At 28.5% G+C, this 27,379-nt stretch overlaps 1 protein-coding gene across 5 annotated transcripts in view; it reads left to right on the forward strand.

The window, feature by feature from the left end:
• LOC124493658 (uncharacterized) overlaps positions 1-27,379 on the forward strand; it is a 79,036-nt gene that overhangs the window by 32,766 nt on the left and 18,891 nt on the right. The window contains exons 7-14 of one of the 5 annotated variants that reach the window (XM_075732083.1): positions 9,443-9,856; positions 12,236-12,274; positions 12,699-13,043; positions 14,044-14,157; positions 14,252-14,461; positions 14,527-14,671; positions 14,739-14,989; positions 22,621-22,917. In XM_075732083.1, coding sequence (XP_075588198.1) covers positions 9,640-9,856; positions 12,236-12,274; positions 12,699-13,043; positions 14,044-14,157; positions 14,252-14,461; positions 14,527-14,671; positions 14,739-14,989; positions 22,621-22,917 — 1,618 coding nt within the window. In that variant the 5' untranslated portion in view covers positions 9,443-9,639. Of the gene's footprint in view, positions 1-9,442; positions 9,857-12,235; positions 12,275-12,698; positions 13,044-13,615; positions 13,862-14,043; positions 14,158-14,251; positions 14,462-14,526; positions 14,672-14,738; positions 14,990-22,620; positions 22,918-27,379 lie in introns of those variants that run through there. The other 4 variants (XM_075732084.1, XM_075732085.1, XM_075732088.1 and 1 more) reach the window with 4 other exon arrangements.

Here is a 27,379-nt window from a genome sequence, read left to right on the forward strand (position 1 = left end):
ATTATTATTGTAGTTATTATTTTATTCCTTGTTGTGTGTAACAACAACAACAACCAAAATGAACTTAGAGCAAAAAAAATACTTAAAAATAGTAAACGAAATATACAAAACAAGACAAGATTTATGGATAACCATAGTGTTTGTGTTGTGTTGTATTGGGTTGTTTATATTAATAACCGACAATAATAACAAAATGACAAAAAGACAAGATTTTTTTTCTAGTGTTCATGTCACGTTTTTCCATTTAAATTAATCGTTTAGAATGTGTGTATATAACCAAAAAAAAAAAAAAAACGGATCGGTTAACAAACGGGTTTTTTTCTGGTACGTTTCCATCATCTTGATAATCATCTTTGATCATCTATCGCCCACATTGTTTCAAATGAACCAGATATATGAATGAAAATTGATTGAAACTAATTTGTTCGTTTGTCAATTACTAATTAGCAAATAAACTCGATATTTTGTGTGTGTGTGCAGAAAAATATGGTCCAGATAACAGGTGAAATTTGAAATTTTTTTTCTGATTCCACATTTCCATCATCATGATGAAATTGTCAAAAAAAATTGCTATTTTTCTTCTCGTGCATCCAATTATTTCTTGATTTTTTTTTCGTTCACTTTTCAATGTTTTTTTCCTTTGTTCAACATCTTTGTAAAACATGACGACATGAAATGGAAAAATTAAATTGATCTTGATAAATTGATTTCGGTGCTTGTGAAAAATTTTTTTCCTCAACATCCTAATGATTGTTGATGATGCAGTGGGGTTGATGATAAATTTTTCTGACTTTTTCAAAAAGAAAACAAAAAACAAAAACAAATCGACGATCCATTTAACCATTAAGATGATTCTTTCATCCATTTTAACAGGCTAAAATGGATGGATTCTATTCACTGGAAAGTAGTCTGATTCTGGTTTTGAATTGAATTTCTTAAATTTTTTTTTTCTTGTTCATGAGATATATTGGCAAGCAATATGAGAAGTAAAAATTGTTTGATGCCAATCAAACAATTACCACCATAACCACCATCACCACTACCAGCCATTGTCATCATTGAAAATGTTTTATTTTTTTCTGGTTTGAAAATGAAAATGAAAATGAAAACAACAGAGCACAGCAGCGGCAGCAAAAAATCATTTAAAATGTCATCCATAATCTTTTATTTTTTTATTTTTTTTTTTTTTTTTGTTGCACAGAATGGTAACGCCTGAATAGGTTTTTGTTCTCGGTTGAAATGAATTTTTTTTTTTTTTTTTTTTTGGTTGGAAAAAATTGGTCTACTTTTGATTTTTTTTTCTGTTTGTTCAAATTCAATGATGACAATGACAATGACAACCATATATAATGTTTGATGATCCAGAAATTGGAAAAAAATGGTGATGATGATGATACAATGTTTGAAATTTCTTTTGAAAATATTGGGAGTAAAAAAAATCCAAAGTTTTTCTGGTGATTGGATAGGTTTTAACGATGATGATGATGATGATATTGTGTCGATGACATTCATATCAGTTGATAAGTTGTGTTTGTTATTCGAATCAAATGTTTTCAAGCTTTGAATTTCTGTTGAAGTAAAATAAATGTCTGTGTGTGGCCACAATCCAAAAAAAAAAAAAAAAAATCCAGATATATGAACCATAGAATCATCGGTGATTTTTTTCCCTACTGCTGTTGTTGATTTCCAATGAAAACCCCAAAACAATGATGGAGATAACCATCGTCATCATCATCTATTATCCATTATCTGCCACTAATTTAATCTAATTTCAAATTAAACACGCACACACACACGCTTAAAACCATCATCTAGGATGATGATGATGATCATCATCATTTTTTTCTCCATAAGATTCGCATGAATGCATCATGGATTTTTTCTGTTCCCATCAAAAAAAAAAAAAAAAAAAAAAACAAACAAACAGAATTCTCTTTGTTACTCTCACATACTTCCGGTTCTTTGGTTCCCCTTTTTTTCCATAATTTAATCACAGATTTGCTAAAATCTAACAAAGAAAAAACAAAAAAGAATTTTTTTCTTTCTCAAGAATAAAGTTCCGTGATAAACACAGCAACAGCAACAGCAGCAACACATTTTTCGTTCATTATCATCGTCATTAATTTTCATTTTGGAACGAAAAAAAAAATAAAAAACAAACAAAAAAAATTTCCAGTTTTTTAAATGGCAATTCAGGATGTGTTGTTGTTGTTGTCGTTGTTGATGCAAGTGTTTATTGCTGCCACCCCCATAAACATCGATCGATTAAATGATCGATCGTAAAAAAACCGAGCATCGACCATCACCATCATCATCATTTTTCTGGTCACCCGGATTTTTCTCAAATTTTTTTTTCCCGCATTCTAAATAATGATTATGATGATGACATTTAAATAGCTCAACACCTTTTCAAATGAAACATTCAAATCGATTCGATTCGATCGAATCGAATAAAAATCAAATCGTAAAATTTTTTTTTCCATTTCTTATGCGTCCGCTATAAACGATGATGATGATAATGATCATCCATTTATAGCCGCCTTTTTTTGATGATGCTAGCCGTTTCACACACACACACACACCGAAAATATTTTCGGAATTTGTTTTTTTCCCCAGAATTTATTCGATATGTTTTCAATGATTTAATGTTTTATGATGTGATAATGTGTTTTTATTATTGTAGTTGTTTAGTGAATGGAAATCAAAAATGATCATAATCTTGTCATTCATTTGTGTGTGTGTGTGATGTTCAATTTCCGATTCTTTATTTATAGAAAAAAAATCAAATTTTCATATTATGGTGCTTAACACATGATGATGATGATGATGGAATGTTTATTTACTTGCTCCATAATGATGATGATGATGATGATGATAATATTTCCCGATACTGTTCATCATCATTATTCTTTAAAAAAGAAAATCATAAATGATAATCGACCATTGATCGATATTCAAGTAGTTTGATCGGTTTTTTTTCATTTTTTTTTCATCAACTTTATAGTCCACAATATATACTCATTGATGAGCTATTGATAATAATGTTATTGTACAAGTTTGGTGATTTATTCAAACAGATTTACCGTTTTTTTTGTTGTTGTTGTTGCTATACAAATACACCTGTCTTATTTTGGTATATGTGTTGTCCTGTCATTGAAATTCATATTTTTTTCCACTGATGATGATGATGATGATTGACCATCAAAGCAGAAATTGTAAAACAAAAAGGATAAAAAAAAACCAAACTACCATCATTGTCATCATCATCAAGGGACATTAATTTTTTTACATTAACGACAACGATGATAACAATTATTTTGGAAACAAAACAACAAACCATCATCATCATCATCATCATAAATGATGCTGTTGTGGCTGTTTTTCCTCGTTGTAGTTAATGTTTTTCAATAGAAAATTTCTGTTCTGTTATTTTGATGATAAGTGAATATGAATATATAGGTAATCTTGCAACAACAACAAAAAAAAACTTATTCCCAGGTAAATATGATGATGATGATGAGAAAAGTTTTTTTTTGAACACAATTTTCCTGGTATTTTTATATCCGAGTTATTTCCGGTTAATGGAGAATAACAAACAAACGAAAAAAACAAAAAAAAATTCTCCTGGTTTTTTTTCGTCTTCCTTCTTCATCCAGATATTCTGATGATTGATTGAGATGAAGAATATTAAATAAAAAAAAACCAACCAAACAAAACAAAAACATTCATTTTGGCGTCATATAAGAATCGAGGTTATTTTTTTTTTCATTCGAGAAAATTCATTTTTTTTCTGGCCTTTGGCCAATGATGGCATTAATTGAAATTCTTGAATCATTCAATGGAATTTTTTCATGTCAATTTTTTTTCTATAGTTTTTGTTTTGTTTCTTGTTACAGTGAAAATACAAAACAACAACAACAACAACAAAAAAAAACGATTGACCTAAATAATTTGGCCGGATATCTCTCTGAATTCAATATAGAAAATTATTATCATTCGATTTATTAAGATCAAGTGACAATAATAATAATAAGTAAAAAAGTAGCCATAAATGATGATATCCTCAAGGTTTTTTTTTTCTCGCAAACGAACAATGATCATGATGATCAAAAAAATTGATGATAAGAATTTTGGCCAAAAGCTATGATTGTGATGATATAAAAAAAACTGAATAGTTCTTGAGACAAAAAAAAAACACAAGAATTGATCATCATCATTCATGGTTGTTTATAGAATTTGTTGTTTTTTTTTTGGATAACACATTTCTTAAGTGTGTGTATGTGTATGTGACATTTACGAGATTTAAATGTCACCATTTCTTTTTTTTATTCCAGCCCCATATTACTACTGATTAGAATCGTAGATTTCAATATTTTTTTTCGTTACTTGCTCAAAAAAAAATTCATATTTTTCTCTCTCGCCTGTTATTATGGCTGTCTGTGTGTGTGTGTGTGTGTGTGTGTGTGTGTGTGTGTGTGTGTAAAAGATGTGTGTGTGTGTGTGTCGCCTGTGTGTAATAAAGTGTGTGATGTGTGTGTGTGTGCTGAATCCTAATTCAAGAGATGTCAAATCGTGTAAGATGTGTAATAATAACAAACAAAGAAAAGAATGAAACGATAGTAATAAAAATATAACAATGTGTGTGTCCTATGTTGGGTGTGTGTTTGTGCCTGGGTGTGTGTGTGTGTGTGATTTGTGTCCTATGTGTGTGTGAAGGATTATATGTTCGTGGTGATTCATGTTGAAGAACAAACGAAATCCACCAAAAAATCATTGATTTTTTTGATGTCCAATAGGTCATTCGGTTGGATATTGTGTTTGATCATTAGTAGATGCCTCTCTCGGGCCCACCCGTCACAATATTGAATTACGTGTTCCATGGTTTGAGATGAGTGACCATCACATGGGCATTTGTCATCGTTTGCTATTTTAAATCGGTGTAGATAGTGTTTCGTCGGTCCATGGCCGGTCAGGAATTGGGTGATTTGTTTGGTGGATTTTATCTTTTGGTCGAATTCTTTGATGAACAGTGTTTGGCAATAATCGTCCACACACCATACACCAAATATTCATTTTAGCATTTTTTCTCGTGAATTCTCGCTACTGATAATGATGATTATGAGCATCGTTTTTTTTGTTGTTGTTGCACAGAACCAGAACTGAAAAAATGAAATGAAATAAAACTTGAAATAACCTCAGTTAACTATCATAAATGATGATGATGATGATTATGATTATTACGATGATGATGATGATGATGAATTCAAGTGCCAAATGTGAATAAATGAATGAATGAATGAATGAATAAATGAGAAATGAAAAACACACACGATTGACCGGGTAAATTTGCATATTTTTCTATGATATGAATTTTGCCAAGATGACAGATATACGACGACGACGACGACGACGAACGATGAACAGAGAGAAGAATCACATAAAACATAAGTCAAAAATATTAATGAATATAAAATTCTGGATACTTTGCATATGGAAACAAAAATAAACTTGAAATATGAAAATTCCATACTTTATGATTTTTCTTTTCCTCATCATCTCTCTTTCGATGATGATAATGATGATAATTGAATCTTTTTTTTGTTGTTGTTGCTGTGACTATGTGTGTATGTCAATTGCATACGGCGTCCATAAAAATATCACCAGTGTTTTATTCATTCAGTCTTTTTATTTCTAGATTCTTAGATTTTTTTTTTTTTGAAGAATAAATGTTTTTCTTTGATGAAATTTGAGATATCCAAAATGGAAAGAATTTCGAAAATTCCCAGAATGAATCAGTGTGGAGAAGACAAAAAAAAATTGTGACAAAGAAAAATTCATATGTGATATGATGATAATTATAATTATTTGAATTTCTTTTTTTTTCTACAAGACAACCAAAAAAAAAACCATTAGTATTTATTTACATCATCGTTTACTTCCGTTTGTCATTTTTGTTTTTTTTTTGTTTTGTTTTGTTTTAGAATAAATGTTTATATGTTGATGATGATGATGATGATGATGATGATTCATACCCTTAAATCACACTGTCTTTTTTTTGTAATTCCTTTCATTTCTAATCATAGAAATTCAATAGAATTTCTCATGATTATATTCTTTGTTAGTCATCATATAAAGTCGTGGATTTGTTCATTTTTTTCTCTGTTTGTTTGTTTGTTTCTGTATTGATGATAATGATGATGTTCATATCACATGTTCATATCATTCATACATGAAAAACACACACACACATATCCATTCATATTCGACAATAGAACAGAATTTGAATGAAAAAAAAACAGAATGATGATGATAAAAAAAAGGAGAGAGAGAGAGTGAATGAAAATATGTAAATGTGATGCATCATCATCATCATCATACCATGAACATAACAACATAAAACATCGAGTGCTGCTGCTGCTGATGATGATGATGATTATGACAGAATAACAAAAAAAAAATAGATGGTGATGAGATGCAAATATAAAAAATAATAAAAAAAATATGAAAGATGAATATTGGTGAATTCAAAGGCCATCACAATGATGATGATGATGATGATGATGTCGAAAAGATCCGGTATAAAGAATAAAAATTCTGAATTCTAATTCTACTGATGTCGATGCTGCTACTTATCATTGTAAGCTGTATATGAATGTATCAACATCATATTTTTGCAAGAATTTTGCTGATGAATTACAGTAGTAGTTTCATAGCAACATTGAATAATAATAGGAGAAAGAAAAAAAAACTTTATAACAAAAACATAACTTTTTTGTTTCTTATGAACGAAAAGAGATTTCGAATTGAATAAGAATGGATGAATGAATGATAAAATTTATCCAAGAATAAATGTTTGTGGCTATAGTGTGTATGACAGGAATTGTCATGATGGAAATTGTTGTTTTTTCTTTTATTCTTGTTCCATCATCATCACAATCATCACCACCAGTTGACAAAAAAAAATTGAAATGAAATGTTTTCCGAGATTCTTACAATTCATTCTTATGAAACGCGTGTATATCATTTTTTTTTATTGCCCACACAAAAATGACGTGACCGATTTTGTTTTTGTTTTTGTTTTCCGTTTCTGTTGTTTCCAATGAATATATACATGATTCTTTGTTCGTTGGAACATGTTTTCGATTTTTTTTCTTTTCTTTTTCTCCAACAACATTGTAACGACAGAATCTTTTTTTTCTGTTTTGTTTTTTTGTTTCAAGAATCGTAAATTCTTATGTGAATTTTTTTTTTCTTCGAATAACATTTCATTGACGAAACGAAACAAACAAACAAAAAAACACAAATGTCAGTATAATTTTTCTACATTTCTTTCAAATGTGTTCATTGTTTTGTTTTTATTTTTAGCTACTTTTTTTCTGTTTGTTGGCGTTAGAAACAAAAATTCTTGTCATTGATAAGATTTTAAAATTTTTTGGAACTAAAGAAAAAAAGGCGACGATCTTTTTTTCGGTTCAATGCAACAACAACGACGACAACAACAATGATTTACATAATGTTTTTGTTTCAAGTTTCATGCAGAATTGTCATGAAAAAGTCTTGTTTTTATTTGTTGTGAAAATTAAATTCAATTGTTCAGAATTTAATCATCAAATATAGCAACTATTTTGAGCATCATCATCTCTGTGATGTCGATATAGCCATCGCAATCGTTTTTTTTATCATTCATTTGACTTCATAATGTGTTTTACATCAAAAAAAATTTTTTCTGGTTCAATTATTTTTTCCATCATAAAAACTGAGTTTTTTTCACGACACTTATCTCTTTTTTTTTTTGGTTTTTCCCATGTGATGCTAAACACGCACACACCGAGAGAGAATTCTTGATCACACGAACCATGGTCTGATGAAAAAAATATGATGATGAAAATGAATTTTAATTGAAAAAATGAAAAAAAATTCCAAAATTCATCATCCAGAGAGAGAGAGAGAGAGAGAGCGAGAGAGAAATTTTTTTGCCAATATGCCATGAATATTCGTTGGAATTTTTCATTTTGAAAAATAATTTATCACTGATCACTTCACTTGGCTTAATTATTAATGGTTCGATTAACACATTCTGGATTGAATAATAATGATGATCATGATCATCATCATCATCATTGATGATAATCCAAAGGAAAATTTTTTTTTTTTTTGAAAAATTTTCCAAAAAAAATTCAAAAGAAAAAATGATCGATTTTTTGTGATGATTACAGATAAAAAAAATCAATTTCATAACCACCGCCAACGATAATCTTATCGATAGTTTCAAGTTTTATTTCTGTTTGTTGGTTTATTTGTGAATAGATCAATCTTACATCATGATGATGATGATGAACAAGACGGAAATTAATTTTTTTTTTCACCATATCCACATCCGATATCGATTTTGTTTTTGTTGATATTAAGAATAATATCAACATTTTAATACTGGCATGAAAAATCAGTACACATGTAAAAATTTTTCTGGAATGATAACTTTCCAAGAATATTCTCCACACATTCACTATCATTAATTCAGAATTGAAATTTTTCCATTGAATTCCACAGGCAACAAAAACAAAAACAGAAAAAAAATAGAGACGAAATTGAATTTTAAAGTGCATGATGATGGTGTGACCATTATGTTTTCCGGAAATGTCTTTCGTTTTTGTTTTGTCTTTTTTCAAAATTTAAAAAAAAAATAAATAAAAATCCTATTGCAATCACTGATGATAATTCGTGTGTGTGTTTGTGTGTATATTACCACCAATATCATAACGAGTGAATTTACAATCAATCTGAAAAAAAAGAATCACATTTCATCAGAATTGCGTTTTTCTTTTTCTTTTCTTTCTGTTTTGTTTCCGGAAAAATTTTCCAAGAATTTATCATATTTTTTTTTTAATAGGTCATTTCTTTCATCAATACGAATATAGTTGTGTAAAAACTCAATTCTTATGGCTATTTTAATTAAATTAACTTTAATTCAATTTCCATTTCTTAATCACATTTTTTGGTTCAATTTTTTTCGATTCATCATTGATTGAATGAATAAATGAATGGTTCACCAAATAGAAACGAAAATTGTTACACAAGAAAAAAAATTATGTGGCGTGTGTTGCATTTCAATCTGATAAAAAAAAATTTAAAAAAAAAAACAACAAATTCCTCAAATCATAGAATCAGGTCATTCATTTTCGCCATTTTTTTTTTTTTTTTTTTTTTTTGAAACTTTACTATCATTTTCTACGGGTAATTAAACGACGATAATTTATCTTTGTTATTCATCATACAAAATGCTCTTGATTCTCTGCGGAGAATTTCGTCCAGGATAAAATATTCTAAATTCCGTTTCCTGTGAATTATTTGCAATTTAAATCATTTTTTAAACTTTTTTTCCCCCCATTGCTTGAAATAATTAAATTTGATTTTTTAATTCTTTTTTTTCTTTTGTTTACAGTTTTTTTTTCATCTCGTTGAAATCATGTTGTAATCTACATACATAGAATCATGAATTTGAATTTGAAAATGTTTCATTTTATTCAAATGAATCCGAACAGCTATCCGAATAATATTGTCAGCTGTCACGAATATATTGATTGATTTGATGCCGGAAAAAAATAGCCAAATAAAAGGGAGAAAAACATTTATTAAGAAATGAGAAGAAAACAACGAAAAAGACTATCTATTTCATCGCCGATACTATCGATGTTCGATTCGATTAAACAATTTTCATTATCATCATCATCATCATCATCATCATCATATCAATCACCGTTGATGATTGCCATTCTAATTGCCATCATCATGATTATTGATCATCAACAATTATTGATTGGTATCCATGCAATGGCATCTAATCCATATGCATCAGGTATGTGTGATTTTAGTTGTTTTTATGCTAACTTTAAACATTCACATTTAAAATTACATGGATTCATACAAAATTTTTCACACACACAAAAATTTGATTTTTGATTTTCCAAAAAAATCATTCTCTTTTTCTTTTTCACTTGATTATGTGATGAAATCGAAACGGGAATTTTTTTTTCTTTATATTTATTTTTCTGTTTATTTTGTAAAATTTAAGAAATCTTGCGTCTCTAGGGCTATAGTGCAAAAAAAAAAAAATTCAACCCTGTCACTTTTTCTGTTTTCTTCCCCACTTTTTCCATTGAAAAACATTCATCACATTCTTTTTTTTCTGGAATTTATTTTGAAATTTCGATTTCAAAATGATTGTCTACTCAGGGATCAAATTTATTTTTTTTCTATACAGATCTTATGTGCATCGTTTGTTTTTTTTTCCGATTGTTGTTCGATTTGATTGGATCTGATTTGATCTGATTCGATTGGATTCGATCCTTTGGTGATCGTTTGTTACGTAAATCATTTGTCAATCTTGATGATCAAAAAAAAAAAAAATCTTTTGTGATTGCCGAAACAAGAAATAAAAAATGAAAAAAATTTTCCAATTCTTATTTTTTTTTTCATAAAAATATTTATTGCCATTGAAATCAGATTATTTCTACTGGAATCATTACGTCATCTATTAATTCTTCTTAATATTTTTTTCACACCATCATTCAATCTTTTTATCTTTTAATCAATTCAATATTTCATTAATTGATATAGCTATTTTATTGTCATTATTGATTTTTCGTAATAATTATCATCATCATCATCAAATAGAATGGCCTAATCAAAAATGACCATTTATGTGGTCATGTGTGTGTGTGTGTACCAAATGATCAATAAACATTTTTATTGATGACCAACTATTATTATTATTATTATTAGACATGTTCATGTTAATTACCAATAATGATCACTGTGTGTGTGACTTGACCTTCTTGTTTAATGGAATCATAATACTATTGAATACTAAAATCAAATTATCTAGATAATCAAGTCTTTATTATTGAAGGAAAATTGTCGACATACACACACACACATTAAAGCATAATAATAATAGCTAATGGTTAATGGTCAAATTGGTGATATTATTAGTTGATGATTGTAGTGGTGAATCCTACAAATTTTCAATGCACACACAACAATATCATATTGACTGGTTATTAAGTGATGTTCTTGTAGAGAATAATATTCTTCATTTTTTTCATCTGATGATGATGATGATGATGGTAATGAGAAATTTATCAGAATATCAGAATTTATTTCACTAGAAAAAAATGGCAGAAGAATTTTAGAAAAAAAAATTTTTCGTTTCTCTCGAAAAAACAACGAGCACATTATCACAATAAATTCTGAATTCTTTTTCTCCTTTGTCGAAGGAATGTTGAGTGAATAACAAACAAGAATTCTCGACCGACAACAACAACAACAACGAGAATTCAATGGCTATCTATTTCGTTTTTTTTTGTTTTGTTTATTTTTATTTTTATTCATTCGTTCATTAATAATTTGTGTGTGTGTGTGTATATGCCAGATATCGACGTTCACTATAACGTTAACCCTTCATTTCATTTTCATTCATGCTTGTTTGTTCATTCAATTTTTTTTCCGTTCGGTACAAGAATTTTTATATGAAACCCATTTCATTTCATCCATCTATAGCCATTTATTTCATTTCATTTCATACAAGTAAAATTAATCTGCCCATTAAGTTTGTTGTTGTTGTTGTTGTTATGGTCGGTCATTTTTTTTTTTTTTTTTTTTTGCTTTGACTTTATTCTCGCTCACACACACACACACACACACTATAGATACGATCTTTAACTTCTTCGTTTTTTGTTTTCGTTCTTCATCCTTTCAAGTGATGCTCAAGTGATTTTCTCAATTCATATATTCCAATTCTTCTTTTGTGTTTGTGTGTGTGGGTGTGTGTGTATGTGGCCATACACAAACAATGTTTGTTTACAACATCAAAAACACCACCACCACCACCACTAATGCTTCTTTCGAATAACACATTCAATAATTTTTTTTTCTCTTTCTCTTTCTCTTTCCTCTCATCCGCCTCTTACACCACACCACGCATACATTCATTCATTGCTTTCAATTGCATTCTTCAAACAAACAAACAAACAAAAAAAAATCAACGATTCTTTTCCATAAAAATAATAATAACAATAATAACCACTGATGATGATGATGATGATGATGCTGCTGCTGATGTTTGATGTCCGCTGCTTTTTTTCTGCTTTGGTGTTTTCATGATTCTTTCATTCATTCATTCATTTCATTCATTCAATCATTTGTTTGTTTGATGACGGGAAATTAAACTATGAAGGAATTAAATTACCCGGAAACCAAATCGAGGATCAAACATGTAAGTATTATAAATACAGATTTTTTTTTCTCTCTTTCATTCATTTGTTCGTTCTTAGCCATGATACCCGGGCAATAAGCCGGGTTTATTTTTTTTCTTAGTTTTTTTTAATGATGATGATGATGAAATCGGACCTGTGTATCACATGACAAGCAAATTCTATTCCAAATACAGACCGGAATGATTTCTTTGATTTTTTTAATTCTTTTTTTTTCACTTATGCATGTTTGCATTTGCTTATCATCATCATTGCATTTTATATATTTCCACTTTGTTTGTTTCGTTTTTCTTATTATCATTATTATATTGCTGTAACATTGTATATATGAATGGCCATTTATTTTATTGTCTTTTTTCTGTATCGTTTTTTTTTTTTTGTTTTTGTTTTTTGTTTTCAAAACATATGTTTTTATCAATTTTTCAGTTTATGGTGAAATAAAATCATTGATTGGTGGCCGTGCTGAATTGCCTTGCAATCTAACATTGCCTTCACCGGACGATGCTATACAGCTAATATTCTGGCATCGTGGTAATAATACACGTGTGCCTATCTATACGGTGGATGGACGAGCTTCACAAACATTATCGAATGCAACACATTTTTTAAGTGATATTTTTCAACCAAATCGTGCCATTTATGATCTACAATCAAATCCATCTGTATTACGTATTGATCCGGTATTTGAAAATGATCATAATGATTATCGTTGTCGGGTTGATTTTCGTTGGGGCCGTACAATTAATTCATTTGTATCGCTTCATGTTATTGGTATGTTAAAACATTGTTCATTGATTAATATCTATATATAATATATATATGGATCTGCTCGATCTGTTATTGTTTCAAACAAATAAACATAATGAACACACACACACACACCACGTACAACATACAGGAACAGGAAATAATCAAACAAAGTGAGGAAATATAAAACAAAATAATAATGTGAAAAAAAAACATTTTTTTTCACTAATTTTAATGAATTTCCGTTATTCATTTCCTTTTGTCGATAATCAATCATCATTTTTTTCCATTCATTCACTCATTCATTCATTCCAATCTCAATCAATAGATGGATGAATGAATGAATGAAAATTTCTCATAATCATCATTAGCATCATATCCAAACGAACAAAAAACAATGCAAAACAAACTTTACTTTTTCACCATTACAAACTGATGAATTTTCTCTACTCCCCATACACGTAGAAAGAAAAACATCATGAAAAGTCATTCTTACAACTTTGTTGTTGTTGTTTTTCTTATAAATTAATGAAACTAAAACTTTGATAAAAGTTTCATTTTATTTTAGTTTTTGTCGTCATTCATTCATCCATTCATTCATTTTTTTCAATACGAAAAATTCTAGAAAAAAAAATCTGTTGAACAACAATAACACAACAGCGGCAATATTCTTAATCATCTTAGTATCAAGAATTTTTTTTTAAGTTAATTAATAGAATAATTAACAAGAAAGAATTAGAGGAAATTTATCCAACCAACCAACAACAACAACAACAACAACATCTGAATATTTTCATATATTTCTTAACTCTTTTCAAGGTCTAGAATCGATGTATTTGTGGGTTGGCATTCAACAAACCAGATGTTTATGTTTCCATCAAATCTAATTATATTTTATTTTTTTTTTTACATTTTTCTTATCGGTTTCGATTCTGTTTTGGATATGGTCTTGGTTCCGGTCTGGTCTTGGATTGATTCATTGATTGATGGATCAAAATGGCGATGATAATGATGATGATGATAGTGCCTCCAAAAAAGATAACAATTCGTGATCAAAATGGAAATTATATACAAAATTCAACAATCGGTCCATATGATCAGAATACCGATGTTATATTGACATGTGAATCGAATGGAGGTATTTATTTGTTCATTGTTGTTTTCTAATTTTGATGAAATTGAATTTCTTTTTCACTTGTAAAAAAACCTACTAACCAATCAACCAATCCAAGGAGTACCACCTCCAACATTACAATGGTATAAAAATGGTGTCATGATCGATGGATCATATGTTGTCGGTGATAATGGTATTGTGTCGAATGAATTGATTATTTATAAAATAACATCACGTGATCTATATGATAAATATGTTTGTCAAGCCGGTAATTATAATAGTTCATCATCGATGCCAATCGAAGCTTATGTTATTTTGGATATTAATCGTAAGTTGATTTAAATAATTTTTTTTTTACAAAATTAAACAAACTTACCATTTTGTTTAAAATAGTATTACCGATCGATGTACGTATAATGACAAATCGTACACGATTATTAGCTGGACGTAAAATTGATATCCATTGTCAAACATATGGATCGAAACCGGCAGCCATTATTAGATGGTATCGTAATGATAAACAATTATCAAATTCAATGTAAGTTATGATTGTGAATTTTTTTTATTCTGATTTTTAATCAATTTATTTTTTTTTTATTATACAGTGAAACATATGAATCAAATAAAACATTTAGTTCAATTACATTGATGCCTACTGTACATGATAATGGTTCATTATTACAATGTCGAGCTTATAATCCTCGATTACTTCAATCATCATCATCATCATCATTATCAACGATGAAAAATTCTTCAATAATAACATCGAAAACAACAACAACAACGACAAAGAATGCTAATAATGATGGTGAAAATCGAAATTATATTGAAAGTGTTTGGCGATTAGAAGTACTCTGTAAGTGATGCTTTTTTCACGATTTTACAATGAAAAGAAAAAACAAAACAAATTCATCCAAATTTTAATTGTTTTGCGGTTTCTGGCTTTTTGGCCTTTCATAAAGTTTCTTGACTTTGTTTAATATTTCCAAGAATTTTCTCATTTTAATTTCATGAATTGGTTCAAATATTTGAACGAAAATTTAATGAAAAAAAAAAGATTCACATTGTTGCACACAAACACACACACACACACACATAAATGGCTGTAAGAATTTCTGTAACCAAACAGATCTTTGTTCTTGAAAATTCTCGATTCTTAACACAATCATTATCGAAGAATTTTTTCTTTTTTTGATAACAAATCGATTTCATTTTTCTCTTTCTGTCTGTGTGTGTGTGTATTCAATACACCCATCTCTTTCTAGCTCACTGCTTCATTTTTTTCGTTCTTTTTCAATGTAAAGACAAAAATCTTTTGTCTTGAATGATTTTCATTCCATTTCATTTCAGTTTTTATTATTATTACTATTATATCACCATGTCTTGGTCGATTCTTTTGATTCGGAAAATTTTTCGATTAATCAAAAACAAAACAAAACAAGAAAAAATTTTTTTGGTTTTACCCCACTGGCTGACTGACTGAATAATGGTCGACTGAGACAGAAATTTTTTTTTTATTTTTATTTGAAATTCTTTTTTTTTCCTGGATCGTTCATCCTTTGTTTTTTTTTATCCATCTTTTCTAGTGATGTATAAAAAATGAAACTTTTATTCTTTTTTTTGTGTGTATGGGTGTGTGTGTGTGTGTAGAAAACTTCTATTTTTCATTTCTTCGGGCCAAAAGGATGTTCAATCTTCATTGATTATGCTTTATTTTTTTCCATTATTCTTTTTCGATATTTTTTTTTCTTTCTTCAAGTTTATGATTGTTTTTGAGTATAAAATAAAAAAAACTGAAGATTCTATGAAGTGATTTGAGAATTTTTTTTTTCATTATTATTTGAGGGTTTTGCTTGTTGAAAATTCGGGTCAGATTTATATTCAGGCCAGGTTATTTGTTTTGTTTTACTACATTAAAAACAACAACAACAAAAGAAAACATGATTGAAACTTTTCATCATAAAATCTTAGCTATTTTGTTTGTTTGCCTCTACACACATATCCATGATACAATGATGATGATAATGAATGGAAAATGATTAGCTTTGTTTTTTTTTGTATTTGGTTCGAATAAATTCTGTTACTTGGCATCCACACACGTTGTCTATTGATAATTGGGTTTTTTTCGGGATTCCTCTCTCCCTGTGTGTGTGTGTGTTTTTGTCCGTTTCTATTAATTAGAATCAATTAATTATTGGTATATAGAATAATAAAACGAGAAACTTTTTTTTTTGTTCAACATTTTCACTGCAACTTTAAAGCTTTTTTTTCTGGATGATGGTGATGTTTATTTAGTTTCGTATTTTTTTTTTAACAGAAAAAAATCATTTGATTTTTTTTGTTAAATCTGATTATTTAATGAAATTAAATTTGTTTTTGGGTTTTTTTTCTGTTTCTAATATCCAGTACAGATTGTGATATTGTATATATAGCCGATTCATTTTCATTTTCATTTTACAGTTGAATCGTAACGAAAACAGCTACCAACGTCATCTTTCTTTCTATTTCTTTTGTTTTTTTTTTCATTTTGTTTATTAAATTATTCATCATTTTTTTCTGATTGAAATGAAAACAAAAAGGTTACGATCACAATTCTGTGTTTGTACGGTATAGCCAGGTGTGGGTAGTAGTCAACGTACCATGAAAATAGAAAAATAAAATTATTTTGAATCACTTTTTGTGTGTGTGTTTATGTTTGAGAAAGATATACTTTGATTAATTTAGTTTTTTTTCTTTTCAGATAAAATTCATTCTTCATATAGATTTATATATGTGAAAATCTGTTTTCTATTTTTTTTCTGGTCATGAGACTTTTTTTTCCATACAACCAACATAGAATGATGATGATGATGATCGTTGTCGTCGTACTATCTCACTATTTATGATTATAACTTAATCCATCATTGTTTCATGGCTTGTTATTGTTATTGTTGTTGTTCGAATAGTTTGGGTTGATATGGATTTTTTTGTTGTTGTTATATATGAAATGAAATGATTGCCAAAATGCGATTCAACCAAAAAAAAAGAATGATAATAATCGATCATTTTTTGTTGTTGCTGCTGCTTTACTCTACCCCCTTTTCAGGGTGTTGGACCAGATTGTATAATGATTGTGTGTGTGTGTTTCTGTTGCAATTTTTTGTTTTCATTTTATTCGATCATCATTGTCGTTTTTTTTTCTTCATCGGACACATTTTATATTTTTTTTTTTACTTTCCTTTCATTGTTTCATGGCTATATTTCAGGATTGTTTAATCACTGAAAACAGATGAAGATTGAAAAGCTTAAAATACACACACACACACACACACACACACACACAGAGAGAGAATAATAGACGTATGAAGTGTATGGAACAGATTTTTTTTCTTCATTCTTCATCATTCCTGTAGTAGTTCCAAGTAGTGTAGATCAAATGGTCAGTTTGATGATGATGATGATGATGATGATGATGATGATGATGATGTTTTTTTTCTGGTTCCTGTTTTTTGGTTGGTTGATTAGCTTGGCTTGCTGGCTAGAATAAATAATTACATATTGTTGGATTATTTTTTGTTTGTTCTGGTTGATTGCCAAAATATGTATTGTATAGTATTATACACTGGTGTGTTGTTTCTCATATTTTAATCATCACCATCATTCTCATATAATAATAATTAATAATTATCATATTTTTGTTGTTTTTTTTGTTTTGTTTTGCTTACTAGTTTTTTGTCAGATTTGTTTATATTGATGTATTTTGTAGTTTTTGTTGTTGTTGTTGTCGTTGTTGTTGTTGTTGATGGAATCGAATGGAGAAAACATGTGACAGAAATTTCAATTATTCATTTATCTATATTTTTTTCCTGGCTTGAATTGAAAATAAGTGATAAAAAATGACGTATTATTACAAACATAGTACGTGATGTACAACATTGTCGTTGTTGTCTGTATTCATTGAAATTGAATGAAAATTGATTCTTTTTCACACATTTTTCTTTTCACACATTAAATCAGATTTTTTTTTTGCTTTGCTTTCTCCCATCATCCATTCATTCATTCATTCATTATATTTTTAAATGAAATTCTTTTCATTTTCATTAGTTTTTTGTTTTGTTTTGTTTCTTTGACTAGTAGCAATCTTTGCATCCAGTGGTAGCCAGGATTCTGTATTTGAATTTCTTTATTTTTTTTTTATTCTTTCCATTCTATAGAAACACATTGAATTCTTAGTGTCTTGACTATCAGCGGCAACAATACAGGAAATGTTAAGACATGAAAAAAAAGAAAAATGGTAAAGAGAGAGAGAAACTTCTTGGAACACTTTTTTTTGGTTCCACATTTCAAATATAATTAATGATTAATTATTACATCATTATTAATGATTATGATGATGATGATGATCATCGTCTTTGCTTTCACTATCTCTGTATATATCTTTCTATTATTATTATTATATATGCATGTTGGTTATCATCATTCGTTGTCGTCGTCGTCGTCTTTGCTACAATTATATGATGATGATCATCATCATCATCAAACATCCTGGGGACAAATATGGAAAGCAATGTGTAATATATTCAATCGATCAGCATGGAAAATGACAATGACACAACATTGAAAATGAATAAATGAAGATTTTCTTTTTGTTCATTTTTTTTTCTTGAATGTCTATGTGTCTCATATAAAAATATGAAACCCTTTCATTCATTTGAAAACAATGTAATAACAGTGGTAGTAGTAGTAGCAACTCTTTCTAACTTTTAAGATGCTTACATTTTTTTTTCTTTTTTTTTTGGTTGTTACTTTCATTTTTTTTCCTGTTCACGGAGCTTACAACAACAATAATAGAACCACGAAAGTGTTTCAAATGGAACGCGGAGAATGGATCATCATCAATAATCGACCAGCCTGTAATGAAAGACACAGAAGAGATAGCTAGAGAGAGAGAGATAGAGATAGAGAGAGAGAAACAGATGAATTTCTAACGATCTTTGAAATTTTTCCACATATGCATATTGAACACATTTTCAATGATGAAGAATATTTTTTCTATTTCTGAGATTCAAATTCAATACAGCACTATTACCATCATCATCATCATCATGTACAAATTTTAGCAAACCAAATGCATATGTAACATTATATTTTGCGTGCAACAATATTCTGGTCGTTTAGATTCTGATCGCTCTGAATGAGAGAGAGAGAGAGAGAGAGAGAGAGAGAGAGAGAGAGAGAGAGAGAGAGAGAGAGAGAGAGAGAGAGAGAGAGAGAGAGAGAGAGAGAGAGAGAGAGAGAGAGAGAGAGAGAGAGAGAGAGAGAGAGAGAGAGAGAGAGAGAGAGAGAGAGAGAGAGAGAGAGAGAGAGAGAGAGAGAGAGAGAAAGTGGCAGGAAAAACAAAAAAAAGGGTGATGGTGGAATGTTTTTTCTCTCTCTCTCTCTCTCCCTTTCGTTTTGATCTCGTTTACATTTTAAATGTTGTGGATATTGATCCTCATATCAATATGTCTTCATTAATTTATTTTAACATCAATTTTTTTTTGTCTGCTATTTCCAACCAGCAATTTTTTTTTTGCCAAAATATATCATCGTCGTATATGATAAAAAAAAGTCTGGAAAGATTTTCCAGATTCTTGATTTTATTTTTCTTTTTGTTTTTGTTTTTGTTGTTGTTGTCACAATAATGATGATGATGATAACAATTATCAGATTGTTTGGTCAGGTTTTTTATGATGATCAGTGAAGCGTTTTATTTTCATTTTTTTTTTACTCATCTAAAGTATGATTTTCTTTGGAATTTCTTTTGTGAATTTCTTCTTGGAATTTTTTTGTTGTTGTTGTTGTTGCTGTTGTTATCGTTTTGCCCTTGCTACTTGTTTGTTTTTTTTCAAGTTTCAAGAATGTTGATCTTTGATATGTGACGTTAACCAGATCACCAGATATAGTACACATTGGCTAATCACATTGATTAAGAAGAAAAGACAAGAAAAAAAAATTTTCCCTTCTCTTTCATTGAAAAAAGAACTAATCAATCAATTGAATTGATACATACATGGATTATAAAAGCCAAAAAAAATTACTGTTTCAATGATCTCGATGTATGTGTATGTGAACACATAAGTTTGCGTGCACAATGGATGTGATTTTTTTTTCTTTTTTTTTTCGCATGAAATTCGTATGGTCCATTGACCGAATTTTGGCCCATTTGAAAGTCAACTTCGTTTCTTTACATTTTTTTGTTGTTGTTTTTTGTTGCTCTGTCCTCTATTTATATTGAATTAGATTTATTTTTTCATGTTCAAATGTAAAGCAAATGTTTGACTTGTCCATATAATAATAATATCGAAGGTTCGGATTTTTATTTGAAATTGTTGAAATCAACGAGTGGCGTATGTGTGTGTGTGTGTGTGTGTGTAGAACATCTGTTCTCCATCCCAGAGTAAATGGACATTTTTTTGTTGTTATTGTTCGAGTTATTAGAATTAAGATTTTTGCCACATTTTTTTTTTTTTTTTTTTTTTTGGTTTTCATTTGACCTGTGTTTTTATTGGAAAAAAACTCTTCTTTTTTCTGTTTGGAATTTTTACAGAAAAAAGAAGAAAAAAAATCACCAATCGATCATAAGAGTCAAAACGGTAATATTTCCCGGTAACGGAGAAGAATGAAAATTTCTCATTATACTGAAAACAAGAAAAAATTTTTACGATAAAAATTCCTGAAATCTTATCGATTTTTATTGGAAAAAAAAATTTCTTCTCACTTTCATCTGGATGATGATGATGATTTTACATCAATCACGTTTTTCTGTTTGTTGTTGTTGTTGTTGTTGTTTTTCCAACATTATTTTTGTTTGCATTAAACATCCAAATGCAATTCTAAATCATTTCACAATGATTTTTGGAAGAAAATTGGCTCCAGAAAAAAAATTTTGTTGTTTTCTTGTTTGTCTGTTTATTTATTTGCCTAGAAGCTTTTATCGTGGATATCGTGTTTATTGTTGTTTGCAATTGTATATATGTGGTGTACTGTTTCATCGATCCATCGTTTTTTTCTTGTTGTTTTGTTTTTGTTTTTGCATCGATTCATTTCTCTTATTTTTTTCCATGGAAAAAAATTGATCAAACGAATTGATCCGTGGACAACATATATATGATCCAACAATGATCATCAGCAGCAGCAGCAGACCATTATCGTTGGGTTTCCCTTTTCTTTTTTTTTTTTTTTTTTTTGATTTCAATCAAAAATCTAGTTGAATAGAAATGAATATTATGTGTGTGTAATGGATGAACATATCATATATTCATAGCATTGTATTCGATTTATTCAAGAACAACGATGAAAAAAAAACGATACAAAAACAAATCAAGCTTGTGAATTTTCTTATTTCTATTTGGAATCGGTGATGGTGGGTGGTGAACGAGCAAACAAAAAAAAATAAAACACCATTTTTTTGGATTTCGATATTTTCTTTTTGTTTTTGCACATATTTTTCTGGTATTGTTGTTCAGTTATTGCCTTTGTTGAAATGATTGTATTGGTTCTTTTCGCCAGTAGACGTCGTTGTTGTTGTAGTAGTTTTGAATTTTACATTTTTAAATTTCATTCATAATCATCAATTTCGACCGTTGAATAACTTTCATTCGTAAGCTTCTTTTTTATTTTTTTTTTTTCAATAATCTGATGAAATGAATTTTTCGTTTTTTTCTTCTTTTGTTTTTGTTGATTATCTGTCATATATGAACACTGTCATCATTGATGATGAGTTACATTGTGAAGTTAAAAAAAAAAGTTTAACGATTAAATTTTGTCGCTGTTCATTCGAAACAAACGAGATAAATGTCAATATATTGCTGATGACGATGATTGATACAATATCTGATTGAATCGGAAAAAAAATGTCATTTCATTCATGTTCATTCCCCATCTTCCCTCCCACACACACACACACACACACACACATGATGATTTTGATTCGCCATCAGTTTATCCTAATGAAACCAAAATAACGGCTTGACTTGTGTGATTTTTAAGAAAACTTTTAATGATAATAGTGTTGCACATCTTAACTCTTCTTGTCGTTATCGTTATTTTAGTATGTTTTGGTTGAAACAAAAAACAAAAAACAATTTTTAAAGTTCAAAAATTTTGATCGTTTGTTGATTATTTTGTTGTTGTTGTTGTTCTGGATGTTGAAAAAAAAAGTTTTCATCTTTTCTTTTCAATCAACCTATTGGATAGGAGCTTTTTTTCTACTGAAAACTTTTTCACGACCTTTTTTGTTTGGATATAAAATGTTTTTATTATTATTACAACAACAACAAAAAAGAAGAAAAATTTCAAAACTTTCACATCCGATTCAATCATTCAGATGTTTATGTTGTGAAAAATTTAAATTTTTTTCCCTTTTTTAAATCCAATTTTGTTTTGTTTTTGTTTTTTTTTTCGTTTGTCAGAAAAAAGAATTAATCTTTTGTTTTCGTTTTTGTTGATTGAATTATCAATTTATAGTTAGCCCTCAAGTTATATTACGAATACGTAAATTTAATGGTGATCGTCATCATTATCATAATCAACAACAACAACAACAGACATCGATATCATCAACGACAACATCATCATATTATCAGCAACAGCAAGCAATATCATCATCATCATCATCATCATCATCGTCATCATCATCAGCAACGATGATCATCAATGAACAAACATCATTGATGATTGAATGTTTGATCAATGCAAATCCATCATTGGTCGATGTACAGATTTTACATAATTCAACCATTATACAGTTGAATAAACAAATGGGTATGTTGAAAATTGTCTTTTTTTTCACTGGACATTGTTTTTTTTTGCGTTTGTTTGGCTTTTGTATAATATTATTATCATTGTTTTAAGCTTATTGAACTGAGAGAAAAAATATATATCAACAACAACAACAACAACAATCCTCAATTCTCTGGAATATCATTCAATATTTTTTTTCGGGTGATATTTCCACTTTTGTTGCTGCTATAGTTGTTTCATTGGCTATTTCGAGCGTAAGAATAGATCATGTGGATGATATAACAATTTGCTTCATCTTTTTTTTTCTTTTTTTTTGGTCAAAATCCAGCTTATTTCGATATGATGTATGTGTGTGTGTGTGTGTGTATGCATTCAGAATTTTAACCATAATCTTCTTGAAAAAAAAACAGATAACAACAACAACAACAAAAAACATTTGTTGTTGTTGTTGCACTTTCAAATCATCTTGATATTTTTTTTTCTTTACAGAATCTTCTTTTCCTTTCCCCACCGACCCGGAATTTATTATTCCCAATGATTGGCAACTGAGAAGGAAAAAAAATTACACGTGAATTTTAAAAGCTGATTTTTTTTCTCTCATTTCGAGTGATAATTCTCATCTTCAATATTGCCTTGATAACTCTTTTTTTTCGTTCAATTACAATTCAAAGAGATTTTGAAGAATTTTTTTTTCTTATCCTTTGTTTGTTTGATGAGAAATGGAGTAAGAAAAAACTGTCTGAATTAAACTTGATCTTTGAAACCTGAATTTTGTTATTTGTTTTGAAATGAAAACAATAATTACATTGAACGAAAGCTTCAGCTTTTTCTGTTGTCCATTTTTTGTCTTTTCTTAATGATGATCATGATGATGATGATGATGATTATTCTCATTATGTCAATATAAATACCTGGAATTAGAACGAATACAACAAGATAATGATGAAATTAATTATTTAAATTTTAATCAGAATATATTTTTCTTATAGTTTTTCTCCATTCTTTATTGTCAAATGTCTATTTTGTCTTTTATTATCGTTGTCCAAATCGATCAATGTGATTCATTTTCTTATTTTCTTTGTTTTTTTTTTCGTTTTTTTTCGATCACATTGAAACAACAGAATCATTTGATGATTATTTTGTTTGTTGCATTGTTTTTTTGTCCTATATGGATGTGTGTGCGTTTTTTTTTTGTTGATTACAAAGATTCTCATGATATGAAACCGAACAAAATCGAAATCAAATTGACTGTTGAATTATTGAACAGAAAACAAGAAAAAATGATTCGTTCATAGCCAATGTTTGACCGTAGTGGTGGTGGTGGTGGTGGTGGATTCCATTTCGTACTTGAAAAGTTTTTTTTTTCTTTTATCGTCTGGATTCTGTTGTGTTTTTTGTTGTCGTTGTTTTTTTTGCAGTCATTCTCTTTGATGAGAAACAATAAACTAAATGTGTCTGTGTGTGTGTGTCTGTGTGGCAGAAATGAAACTTTTTTCGTGTTTCCGTTTTTTTTTTGTTTGTTTGTCGAGTGTGTGTGTGTGTTGGTAGAATACATTAAATTTATTCTTTAACGATAAAAAACTAAACAATTAGCAATTATAGATGATGATGATGATAATGGTCAATTGTCATCATTTTCCAGATAATAATAACAAAACGAAACAAAAAAAAATAACAAATAACATTGTTTATGGACAAAACTTGCGAATCTTCAACTCAAGTTGAATAAATAGACAATTGGTAATGACAATGGTTGTTGATTGAAAAGTCAAAATGGATAAAGTAAGTAAAAGTAAGCAATTGTCGCCATCCAGAAATACAAGAAAAACATTTCCATAATTGATGTTTGTGTGTGTGTGTGTGTGTATCTGCTGTGTTTATGTTACCTAAGCGACAACAACAACAAATACTGTCGAAATCATCTTGATAATAGTCAAGTTTTGTTGTTTTGTTTCCAAATTATTTTATTAACCATTTTCACTTGTTTTATGTAACAATTTTTTTTTTTTTTTGGTCGATTATTTAATGGGAAATTTTGTTGGTGGATTTTTCATTTTCAAGTTTTTTTTTATCCCATCATCAAGTTTTCATTTGCATGTTCAGTAATTGTAATTATTAAGGTTAATTTTGATTCATTTATTTTTATATAATTCTGGTGAAAAAAAACGAAATAAAAGAAAACTATAATTGATTTGTGCGCACACGGTTTTTTGATATATATAATTTTATTATTCTTTTTTTGTTTCTTACATTATAATCTTCACCACCACCATCAGTATCATTTTGAATTTGTCTGTTTGTCAACCACAGTTGATTGATTCAATCATATTTATATTTATCATTTGTATGTTTTATCATCATTTCAATAAACAACATCATTCAATGAGTGTATTTGAAAACGGAATTATTGTTTGTCAATTTCTTTTTTTTTATGACAAATCGATCAACCTTGACATAACAAACAAAACAAAAAAAAAAAAAAACAAAAACAGAGCAATTCATATGATTTTTATGACATCTCAATATCGATTCTGTATATTAGACATTGTTGGATATTAGATTCAGACGTCAATATTTTCATAGATTCATTCATTTTTTTCGTTCTTCCGTTTTTTATGTTTTTTGTGCATTTTTTTTTATTATTGTTATTGATACTTGTTGTCTGTGTTTGTATGAATCTTTCATCATTTGTGTTCCATTCATTAATCATTTGATTTTGGTTAATATTTTTTTTCCACTGAATATCCACAGTCAATTTGGATCCATACGATATATATACTTGATAAAAAATGATTAAAATCTATGATTAATAATTTGATACCTACTGCTATAAATATATTACGTTGGATTTGGCCAACAATCAATGATTATTTCAATAATATTAATATGACAATTGATTTTATCGACAATAATGATCATTATATGATACGTATTCACCGTTATGTACAATATTATCTACAACTTTCATGTATACGTTATCTATTCACATATCTATTACCATTTACATATCATCAACGTTTATTATTATTTGATGTATCAATTTTTATGGGCATGACACGTGAATATAATCTTATAATGATGTTGGCCACATTCAATGCATTTTATGTTTATCGTAATTTTTATTCAACAGAAAATCGCCAATTGAATAAAATTTTAATCAACTTTGTTCTGAAATCAAATAATCAACATCATCATAATGGTAATCAATCAATTTATCGATATTTAAAAATTCATCTTTTACGACGTAATTTTGAATTATTCATACTCGGTTCATTGGCAATATATTCATTAATATTCTATCTTTTATATCAAATACAAATGAATTATGAATTTTTTTTCAATTCACATCAACCTCAATGGTATGGATGGCTAAAAATTGTAATCATTGAAATGCATTGTATTATCGCATTTATCGATGCATTGATCATATTCCATACAACCGAAATGGTATTCTGTTTTATGTTTGGTTTCAGTTGGATAATTTTTCATAAATATCCAAAAATATCTTATGAAATTGATCATAAAAAACCTGAACAATTTACTAGGCAATTATTGAAAAAATTTCTTCATAAAAATTGTCATTTATTTCTATTGGTCAATCGTATAATGAAATCATATTCAAAATTTTTATTCATTCTGCTCATATGGCTAATACCGGCAAATCTTTATACATTTCCAAAAATTTTTTTTGTTTCACAACAAACTGCTAGTAGTAATAATAATAGTTTTAAATCAGTAGATAATAATATTATATCCAGACCATTAATATTATTCATGGCATTTCTTATCCATCATATTGGCCTATTCATTATACATTATATTTGTACACAATATATACATCGTATCCATCGTTGTGGTATACATAGCCTATTTGGATTGATTACAATGTTACATCGATTATCATCATTTCGATTTTCATTACGATTACATTGGAAAATTTGTTTTTATTTGGAAAAATTTCATACGAAACAACCATATGGATTTTCATATGGTCGTTTTGGTTTGATCACTATGATTGGTTTTGTTTGGGTAAGCACACACTTTTTCCATGCACACCCACCACCTACATTTTTGAATTGATTTCACTCATTTTTTTTGAAATTTTTTTTTGCAACAGTTTCTACTTATTAATGCCAAAATACTGATGATGGTCTATAAACTGGCCATACAGATTCCAGATCGATGATGTTGGCCACTGGATTAATTTGTTAAATTATGAATTTATAATTGTAAAAAAAATAACTAAATAAATTTTTGCAAATTTCATTCAAATTCGTTTACAGAATTCATGAAATTCAATCCCAAATGCGGAAAAAAAATCTACCGAAACAACCTTGGATCCGGATATTTCTTGACAAACGTTTTTTTCGTTTATTTTCGATTTTTTTTTTATTTCTCATTTCATTTCATTTAGATCTCCATTTTTTTGTTGTTGTTGTTGTTGACCAATCTTGTTTCACAATTGTTGTTATCATTTATTCTC

This window comes from Dermatophagoides farinae, chromosome 6 (genome assembly GCF_024713945.1).
Source record: "Dermatophagoides farinae isolate YC_2012a chromosome 6, ASM2471394v1, whole genome shotgun sequence".
Lineage (NCBI taxonomy): Eukaryota > Metazoa > Arthropoda > Arachnida > Sarcoptiformes > Pyroglyphidae > Dermatophagoides > Dermatophagoides farinae.